Source organism: Leiobunum rupestre, chromosome 2 (assembly GCF_980474605.1).
Source record: "Leiobunum rupestre chromosome 2, qqLeiRupe1.1.hap1, whole genome shotgun sequence".
NCBI classification, from domain to species: domain Eukaryota; kingdom Metazoa; phylum Arthropoda; class Arachnida; order Opiliones; family Sclerosomatidae; genus Leiobunum; species Leiobunum rupestre.
The window spans coordinates 45,938,184-45,949,106 of record NC_143385.1 but is presented as its reverse complement, the minus strand read 5'-3'; the positions used below and the strand labels follow the sequence as shown (position 1 = coordinate 45,949,106).

Genomic DNA, 10,923 nt, shown 5'->3' with positions numbered 1-10,923 from the left:
AATAGCAAATGTCATACAGATGTCCAATGTGTACTCTTTGTGTTCCAAGGTGTACCGTTTATATTTCGAGAGCATCTGTTGAACACGTGGCACCTATGTCATATCCGTGTCTCGTTTAAAGAGCGCCTGTATTCCATCTGTTGGTGTTCTACTGTTCTTCTTTTCAATATTTTCAAAAAGCACGTTTTGTGGGCATACATTGGATTTCGAATCACCATTTCCTACTCAACTAAATCAGCATTTTGTTATATTTATAGAAGGTTTTCGAAAATTTTGGCAGTTGCTTAGAATCGTTAAGGTTTATTTTATTGAAAGCCTTGACGGTGCGCACTTTAAAGCATCCCTATGGATGTCTGCTTAATTGGCGCGACTGACACATTACAATTGCAATTGCCCAGCTGAGCTCCTACATTTATTTTTTCTTTTTCATTACTATTTTTGGTTGTCAATTTCGTATTTGTTTTTAAGTTTTCAAGACAAAGTGACAGTAAACCAGCTTTGGCCAAGGGCTTATGTAAATTCTTATGGTGCAGGCTAATTTGAATATATAGCAATATTGTAAAGTAATATTTTGGGTGTCCTAATGTTTGTGTATTGATTTTAAGCATTATCCTTGTAAAATACAAATTTCAATAAGTATCATTTACCATTTTTCTTTCGAATAATTACTCTTAAGGGGCCAATACAACAAAAGTAATTTTATTTTCATGTTGTTATCTAACCCACTAAATCATGTATCTTAAGCTTTTAAACAATGGTTAATTATTAGAATAATATCACCATATTCTTAATATTTTTTGCTGTAAGTAATACCACATAAAATTTGAAATGCAAGACCCAGGTGGGTTCCAATGTGAGATGTGCAGTTTTATATCACCCGATATTGAATTATATAATAACTTAATAAGCACATATTATTGCTCCATAGAAATGAGGGTGCTTTCACAGTATCATGAAAAATTTGCCCGTACAAAATCACTAGTTACGATGATTTTAGAAAGCACTGTAGTAGGCAGCAAATCTGTAGCTCAGTCACTAACTGCTCCGAACTTAATTGAACATCTGGGTAATTTTAGTGACGAAAGTGAACTTGATTTTTTACACATTGGAAATATTGAAACTGATGATGATTTGGAAATTCTAGTACTACATGTATAGTACAAGAATACTTAATAAATAATAAATAAACGTCATAACATTTACTCTGTCAATAATTAAAAGAAACATCTATTAATATGTTAAATAACACTGATTAAAAATTAGAAAGACTTAAAAAACTCGAAAGAATTAACGCTTATAAGTTAATTAGTTATTAAATGTACCTAGATGGCGCTCCCGTACAATAACGAAAAAAGATAGGGAATTTGTAGCAAGCAAAATCGTTATTACACTTACAAGGAGAGTACCCGAGGCCGATTTAGTTCAAAGTCGGCCGTAATGTAGACCTATATGAGATATGAAATTTCCCAAAAGGAGACGTTGCACTACCCATTCGATTTGCCATGGCAACCGAAAATGTTTTTGACCACTTACAACCAAAATAAGATTTTTTCCTTATTGTACAAAAAATTTGTTACAAACTTACCCTAAAAATGTTTCAATTTTCCCAAACTTGATGAAATTTACCTAAATGTGGTCCAAATTACACATTTCGTGATTTTCAAAGAAAATCCCATGCTTTTTTAATTGGAGATTTTATTGTTTTAAGTAATCAAAAACAATTTCGGTTGCCATGGAAAATCGAATGGGTAGTGCAACGTCTCCTTTAGGGAAATTTCATATCTCATATAGTTAAAATTGTATAAAAGAGACACGATACTTCATGACTGATTAAAAAGGTTTATTTGTATTTACAATCACGGCAAGCTTTCGAGCCGTGGCTCCTTTTCAAGCCGAAGTCATAGGTCTACATTGGTTGTATACTATTGGACCGAATCCCGTTTGACCGAATCCCATTGAACCGAAAAGTATTTTCGTTTATAGCCCAACATGGCGGGATTCAGTTGAATGGGAAATTTTAATCTGGTTCGTTTTCACTTCGGGTAGGTTAGTTCAGGTTGGGTTAGGTTAGGTTAGGTTAGTTCCGGTTGGGTTAGGTTAGGTTGGGTTGGGTTAGGTTAGGTGAGGCTAGTTCAGGTTGGGTTGGGTTGGGTTAGGTTAGGTTGGGTTAGGTTAGATATGGTAGGCAACTATTTCACGTCGTGTCTTTTCAAGGTTATTTTCCAAAATTAAACCCGGAAAATATAAAATTTAAAGGGAAAAAGGTCTAAAAATACACGTCGGTACGAAATAATAAATATTTAAGACATAGTTTAGTCCAAATTAGATATAATTTCGTCACGTAACCTACGATATATAAATATGTATCACAAACGGTATATTGAATGACAACCGCGCAAAACGCGGTTTTCGGTCAATTGGAATTCGGTTGAATGGTACATTCGGACGAATGGGATTTCGGTCCAATGGTCCACAATCGTCTACATTATGCCCTTGTTAGATAACCCTGGTTAAAAATTGGAAAACCTTAAATAACTCCAAAGAATTAACACTTATAAGTAAGTTAGTTATAAGTAGTACCATAATTAACATAATAAAGTGTGGCACTTTATTTTATCCCAACGATAATTATCTTAAAGAATATGTTTCGTTTATGACCACTTTTAACAATTTTTAAGACGTAAAGCTGATGACGGAGACATTCTTATTAGAACAACAACTAGCCTATAATATTGTTATGTGCATCATTGCAACCTACGTGTAACCTATTTTTAACGTCTTAAATTGTCGCCAATAAGAGACGTTGAGTACTAGAATTGCTACTTAGTTCCTACCGTTATAACATTTGGTAGGTTTAAAAGTGTCAATTATTTGGGCGCCCACTTTTAAAGCAACAAAGATAAAAATGAATCTGATACTTCAAAATAACGACTTTACTGGAGAATGTGGTACCTTCAATTAATGGCTAAAGAAGCTAAAATTCAAAATAGCGAAACAATAACGTCGTCAGAGAACTATAATTATACATCTTATACTCTACTTGATGAATTATAACCTAAAATATATATCCCATATAAAATATATTGTTAAAAATTACTATCATTTAAGTAATTGTCAAATTTACAAACGAGACAATCAAAGCGAGGGATACTTTTATGTCCCACCTTTTCGTTCAAAATGTAGCTTAAGTATCTTGTTTTGATTTCGACGCTAGCGACGTCTGTTGAAAAAGGAGTTACTTCATGTCGAGCCGACACTCGCTTTAAATTTGGTAGGCAGCAGCCTACCTTTACCTATAACTGGGACCCCTGTCTAGGTATCCTTGAAGAATCATCGTAATTATTCAATGTTTCTTAAATAAACATAAAAGCATTTGACTTAAAAATTGTATCTTACCTTTTAAAAGGTTTAAAGTAAATCTTAACTCGATGAAAAATCTTAATGTAGCTAGGAAAACTCTAAAAATAGAACTAGAAGAATCATTTGATGTAAATATTGATATAGAACTGGATGATAAAACTGATATTGCTTCCTAACGTTAAGAATACGCTCACTACGAAAAATTATTATCGTAATTAAAAGAAAGGTTTATCAGAATTAAAAGAAAATTTTATTAGAATTAAAAAGAAAGGTTAATCAGAATTTAAAGGAAGGTTTATCTTAATTAAAAAGAAAGGTTTATGAGAATTAAAAGAAAGTTTAATCAGAATTAAAAGAAAGTTTAATCAGAATTAAAAGAAAGGTTTATCGACCGAATTCCGCCGAAACGTGCGGTTTTTATGTGTCCCATTCGACCGAACGCTGCTATATAAATTGGCTTTTGCTATGTTTTCAATTTAGTTACTGAAGTCGTTTGCAATGGAGCGGAAAATAAAATGGAATGAGCATGAATTATATTTTTATCTTCACCTAGTCAAGAAAGGTAACTGAACCAAAACTGAAATAGTAAACTTAACCAACTCTAACCTAACCTAACCTAACCTAACCTAACCTAACCTAAACATGGATCTTCGATAGTACATACCTTATAAATAAAATACCAAATCACCCCGCCAATTGGGCTACATTTTAAAATTCTTTCGGTCGAATGGGATTTCGGTCGAATGGGAATAAACGTTTTCTGCCGGCTCCCTATAGTAGCAATCAAGCGAAACATTTAGGCGCTAATGACGTTATTAATAGGAATAGCCAACCCTTCAATTTAAATACTTAAATTTGATAGTGAATAGTTATTTTTAAGTAAAATCATTATTTCCGTGATTATTATCCTTATCAATTTATATGTTTTATGTAAAAATCTTATATATGAAGAAAATTAACTAAACATTATTCCAAAATGTTTGTACATTTTTTTAACGAAATGATTACATTTACAAGAGGTGGTTTTTTTTCGCCTGTTCGGGGTTTTTTGAGCAGGTTAAAAAGTGTAGCCATATGACGTCATTTTACTTCAATTCTGTCTTGACGAAAAAAACGAGTTGGAGTAAGAAGGGAGTAGTTAAAGGTTAAAGGTTATTTATAAAAAGTTTCCCGTCATATTTTCGTGAAACGAAATTTAAGCAGACGACAAAACTAGATTACTCCCTCTACACCTCCTTTCGAGGAGGAGTAAAAAGTGTAACCCTAATAGCGTTTTCCATTGGGAACCTCCGAGTGTGATCCGGATTTGTTGAATGACGTCACTGCTCTCTCTAGGAGGCGCTCGGAGGATTCGCCCTGGTAGCTCCCAATGAAATACGAAACGTTTTCGGAGCACTCTTTTGTTTCGCTCCGACTCTTGAGTTGGGGCAGCTGGGAGCACTCCGGGAGCACTCCGAGAGGGAGTACCTTTGCCAATGGAAGACGATCCTCCCTCTCGGAGTTGCCCCTTTTTTCCCAATGGAATACGATTTTGATTTTGGAGCACTCCGGGAGTGCCCGGAGGTTCCCAATGGAAAACGCTATTATACTCGGGAACAAGCGAACAAAATTCGGGACAGGGTAAATCTTACCCCGAGAACAGGCGAATAAAACGTTTTGGGGGGCAAAGTTTACACTTTTTGTCCCCGGACATGCGAAAAAAAACCACCTAAGGAGACAACATTTCCTACATTTTCAATACAATCTTTTTAGAAACGTTTACTGGGCGCCGCCATTATCGTACAGACAAAGAACGATCAAGCCCTCTACCGCAGAAATTTCATCCCCCCCAAAACCGGTTTTTTCATCACCCTCCCCGTAGATTGTAAGGTAATGGCGGTCGATTGGGAAGGCGCGTTTAGGTTTTCTCATGCAGTATATAACCTAAAATATTATGTCGTCGTATACCCTTCTTCATCCTATATTTCACTTTATTTTATCTTCTGTTTTTCGATAAGAATCTTTTTGCTTATGGTTTGTTTTTCCTTTAATTCGCTTGAAAATTTTATATTTTTCAAAAACATTTCCGAGACATTTTCCTAGTCAAAATCAAAACTTAAACTAAAACTAAAACTTCGTTCGGGTGAGACTTGTAAAAATCGAAACCAAAACTAAAACTTTGTTCTGCTCACATGAGCAGGCCCGGACTGGCCATAGGGCAGATCGGGCAAATGCCCGATGGGCCGGTGTGGTCAAAGGGCCGTGAGGCCATCTAGCCAGCATGACAAGTATTGTTTTTGTGGGAAGTAGGGGCCGACGTTTCTAAAATGCCCGGGCCGGTTTTAGGTCCCAGTCCGGACCTGCACATGAGACTAGTAATAATACTCATTTTAATTTTTTAGTGAATTGGTAATATGTGTGTATGGTTAAACAAAAGCGAAAAAATAGATTAAAAGTAAAATAAAGCAGTGTTTGAAAAGATCTGATTTAAACAAAAATAAAATGTGTGTTTTTTCTTAAAAACGGGTTTTTTATAAACCCTGCGGAAGACCCCTTCAATCTTTCAAATTAGCCTGTACAGTGGCGCCAAAAATTCCTAAATCAAAGGCAAGAGCGTCCAGAGTTGCAAACGTTGGTGTTCCACACCAAATACTAGAGGTTAAGGGAAATCGTTCACGGACCAACTTCTGGGTGTTATGTAACTTATGGCTATACGGATATCGAAAGCTTTCTGAGAATAGTACTAACACAGAACCGGTCTATTGTTACAATCTGTCTAAAATTTTGACTTCAGAATATACATGTATTTATATTTAGGGCTTGCAAATCACAAAAAAAACATAAGCGAGTGTCAATAACCGCACCGCCATCTATCGGCTCTAAAAATTACTTTTAGGATGGTACTTTTCAGAACAAAGGAAAGCCTAAACTGACGTTATAGTCGAATATATAATTATTTTCATTGTGATACATATAGATAAAATAAGTTCTTGTAGTAGCAGACAACTCATGACGTCACATTCCACCGAGTTAACGCTTAGGTACGACGTCAATGTACAACCCGTTTTCTGCTTTTTCGTCTAACTGCGCATTATTGAAACTCACTTGTATTATAAATATATTTATAATAAAATTCAATTGAACTAACTTCAATAGACGCTTAGATAGAATATGTTTAGCGACTTGCCTTGGACTTGTAAAAGCGTTATATTTAAATATAAAAGGGCTTGTTCAATTTCGCACGCGCCTTTTGAAATAAAAAAAATGTGCGTGCGCTCTCATCTTTAACGTTACAAAAAAAAAATAAAATAATCACTTATTCAGTGACTCGCGCATGCGCATAGTTGAGGAAAGAAAAAGAGAGCGGCATTTATATAATAATCAGCTAGGCTAATACACAAGCTAAGTCATCAAGCTACTTTTGAAGCCTTTAATTCAGGTGGCCGGGTTACCATGCTAAGGAGTGGTGGCAAGCCCTGCACTGCCGTGCAAAGCACAAAAGCATTAACGACCAAAACCAAAATATGGAGAAAACCCGCGAAATTCAAACTTTCTTTGCCTTAAGATACCCCAACTTACTTCTTTCAAGTTTATATAGTAGACTTGGATTTTTCAACTCAAATTATATTCTGGTACTAAATAATTTACGGGCCAAACGATATTTCAGAAATATAATTAAAAGCATGTCTTGAATAGCGAAAAAAATGCGTTTTGATTTGACTTTTAAAGAAAATAAACACAATAAAGCGTTTTTGGTTTGAAAATAATGCAAAAGCCTAACATAATGCGTTTTGCAACAAGTCATTTCTCTAAGAACAAAAATTTTAAATTCGAAAATTAGTTCAAAATTGAATTTAACGTATAAAATAAGGTGAAATAAAATCAAAATCTGTAAATAGAAAATTTGGTCACTAATGCTTTTGTGCTTTGCACGGCAGAGCATGCCACGCGAGCCAACAGCTCCCTACACTTACTATTAGCGCTATCCTCAACAAGTTATTATGGAAGGGGAAACCGAAGAGCTCGGGGGCAAACCCCTTAGACCAGTGGGGAAAGAACTTGCAAACTCAACGCAGAAGGAGTTGTTCCGAGTTCTCACCCAGTGCCACAAGCTGGGATCGAACCCGGCTCTTCTTGCTGCGAGGCGAAAGTGCTAACCACTCCGCGACCGCACGTGTCTTTTACAAAAAAAAATAAAATAATCACTTGACTATTTTATTCAGTGACTCGCGCATACGCTTAGGGGAGGAAAGAAAAAGAGAGCGGCATTTATTGAAGGGCTAACTGTCTTCATTGTGATATAGAAACATCAAATCAGTATTTGAATTTAAAACCATAACTAAGGCTAGAATCCCTTTCGACCGAATCTCATTTGAGCGATTTTTCCCTCGTGGATTCAATGCATATAGTTTGGTTTTTAATATTAATTTTTATCTAATTCGTATAACAATTTCCGAATCCACCGAAAAACCCCATTGTGCTATAATCTGGAAAAATTCGGTTCAATGGGATTCGATCCGATGGGAGTCACCCGTTCTGAAAATCAAGGGAGTTAAAATTTCCATTTCTAAGGTGGATTTGACGGCCACTGTGCTCTAGGGTGGTTTTATCAAAATATGTTTTTTTAACTTACCTGCTCATTTCAAATGACTATTTTCAGTCATGTCGTAAAGCTAATTTACTTTTAATGAGCGCATTTGTCAAACAAAGCAATCAGGTAAAATCGATAAATTATTTTTCGGTTTTAAAAGTTTTAATGAATTACGGATTTCAAACAAAAAAAATGAACATAATAATTTAAACTTAAAATAAAACCAAATTTTCAAAATTGTACAATCTAGTTAAGTTTTAAATATGTTATTAATCTGTAAATATTTTTATTTGAGATATTCTAATGAAAAATAAATTGATTTCAAAACCAGAATCTTCGAAAGTATAATTTGATAAGATGATTTGGTCTTGGTAATAATGAAATCGTCATATTTGTAAACCTTCAAAATATTTAATTTATTTTGTAAATAAAAAACCTGGTTTTAAAATTCTAAAATTTAATTAATATTTAGTCTAGTCAGCCATGGTTAAATGTATTTAAAAATAAATTTGATAAAAAGTGCTGTCCACGATTTCAACAAAAAAAATTCAAGTAATCAAACAGCAGCCATTCATTTATGAAATTTGATTTTAATTGATTTCTAATCTGAAATCTACATATTACTAACGCTTTAAACCTTTATTTAGTCTCTATCTTGAATATTTAGAAAAAAATTGTTTGATTTTAAATAAAATTGCTATTATTTAAAACATTTCTAATAATTTTGTACCTTTCATTTTAAATAAAATTAGATTATAATATAATATAAATAATATTCTTTAAAATTTGATTTCGGTTGCGCAATGTTACTAAAAGCAAATAAACTGAAAGATTAATAGCGTCAGTACGTCAACACTGGTTTATCCGCAGAGGCCCAGTAAATGTTATTTCAAAACAACACTCAAACGTTTCCGAGAAAACAGTGATGGGAAAGCTATTGCAACACAGGATGCCATGGAGCTCCATGACGTTTGTTTATTGGTTTCACCCGCGTTTGGTCTAAACACATTGGATATATAAGCACCGTCCACTACGCTGAGAACAAGCACACGTCGCCAGTTCTTCGTCCTCTTCGGAAGCAACCACTTTTTGATTTGTAAAATACTATTTTACTTCAGCATCGAAGCCATTGGTAAGATAAATTTCTCTTTTCAAGATTTGAGAATTTCGATTTTCGTGTTAAATAACTTAAAACAAATACGTATAGATACCTCATAGCTTAAAAATATTTTATATTTCAGTATTTTGGAAATTAAGTTAATTTTCATTATTAAGTATTTCTGGAATTTAGTTCATTTTCATTATTAAGTATTTTTGAAATTTAGTTCATTTTCATTATTAATAATTTCTGAAATTTAGTTCATTTTCATTATTAATAAGTAAAAATAATTAATACATATAAAAATATAAAATATTACTTTTTATTTTTTATTTATAAATGTTGAAAAATGAAATTGGTAAATTTTTATAATTCATATTTTTAAATGTTTAGTTTTTAAATCATTTTCAAGCCCCGCATCCAACATCGCAAAGATGAACAGTTCAACGATTCTGTTTCTTGCCGTCTTAGTTTTCACATCAGTCGGTAAGTCCTTTTCATAGGATATAGATCTTAAATACTTCCTACGAATACCACAAGCCACGATTAACCCTAATAAGAGTTACTAATTTACCTATGTTAAATGTAAAATTTACATTCCAAAGCAACGCAGGGTTTTGAAACATTTTAAAGCCTATTTCCCTGATGTAAATGTTAAAAAAAGGTATCTTCAATGCCGCATTTTTCTGGCAAACCAATTTTTAAAAGAAGTTACCCATCTAAGGTTTATAGTGTGCGCAGATAATATTAGAAGTACCTTGATATAAACACTTCAATGCAATGTTCAAATTATTTCATAATTATATATCCTTATATTAATATATTTATAGCAATTCATGTGTCTGAAGCTGGTTTCGGCTGCCCCAATGATACGAAATGCCACAAGCACTGTCTCTCGATTGGCAAACACCACGGCTACTGCACTGGCTTCTTGGACATGAGATGCATCTGCTCGAAGCGTAATGGATAAATTGCGAAGTGCCATCAAACTTAAGTTACTTTCAATATTTCAAGATCAAAGACTGTTCCTCCTTAAACCTTTCTGTTGGTCATGACGAGTAACGTTTCAATTATATGCACTGTACAAAGCCATATTAACGTTTGTAAATAAAAACATTTTTTGCAAAATTTTATCTGTATATTACCATATTCAGTCATCATTCAGCGGCATGGTTAGAGATCAGGATGAGATGGTTGCTTGAGACAAAAAAATCCGGTACATTTGAGATCAGAGTGAAAGGTAAACGAGAACTGCGAGCTTAATAACATGATCAGTTTTCCATTGGAAGCACTATCCTCTCAATCAATTACCCTTTTTTATGAATAAACTGAGTTTTTTACGAACCAACCTGACGGGATATTTCCCTAGACATTTGTTTGCCTGCTAAACAAAACCAAATTATACATTATTTAGATACGAGGAATGTAGGAGTTTGCAGAAATATATTACGACACATATCACATTTCTTTATCGAAACCTATTTATATATATATATATATATATATATATATATATATATATATATATATAATATTTATATAATATATAATGTATATTATATAATACATAATATAAAATATGTAATACATAACATAATATATAATACATAATGCATAATATATATATATTATTATTATTATTTATTATTATTTTTCTATACACCAGCAATTTAATACTTGTGTTTTCTTAATTTAAAATAGTGTGGTTAGTTTCTAGATGTAAAACCACAAAACAAATTAATTTTTAATGATATTTAATAATTTTAAATTTTATGGTGAAATCACAATTGAGGGAAGCAGAGTATTTGAGACGTTATGTATAGGGTGGGGTATTTACAATTGTGACTAGGGGGAAAGAGAGTCGACCAATTCTTTAGTTCAGAAAAACAAAGAA

General features: G+C 33.3%; 1 protein-coding gene across 2 annotated transcripts; it reads left to right on the top strand.

The window, feature by feature from the left end:
* The first annotated feature begins 8,986 nt into the window (after window positions 1-8,986).
* On the top strand, window positions 8,987-10,109 carry LOC149957613 (defensin-B-like). Of its 2 annotated transcripts, none has more exons than XM_090164855.1 (3): window positions 8,987-9,062; window positions 9,442-9,515; window positions 9,860-10,109. In XM_090164855.1, exons 2-3 carry the CDS (start codon window positions 9,464-9,466, stop codon window positions 9,997-9,999), a joined length of 192 nt encoding a protein of 63 aa, XP_090020981.1. In that variant the 5' UTR covers window positions 8,987-9,062; window positions 9,442-9,463; the 3' UTR covers window positions 10,000-10,109. The 2 variants fall into 2 exon arrangements, with proteins under 2 accessions (XP_090020981.1, XP_090020980.1); XM_090164854.1 differs by having other exon boundaries at window positions 9,001-9,062; window positions 9,423-9,515.
* Window positions 10,110-10,923: the final 814 nt, after the last annotated feature.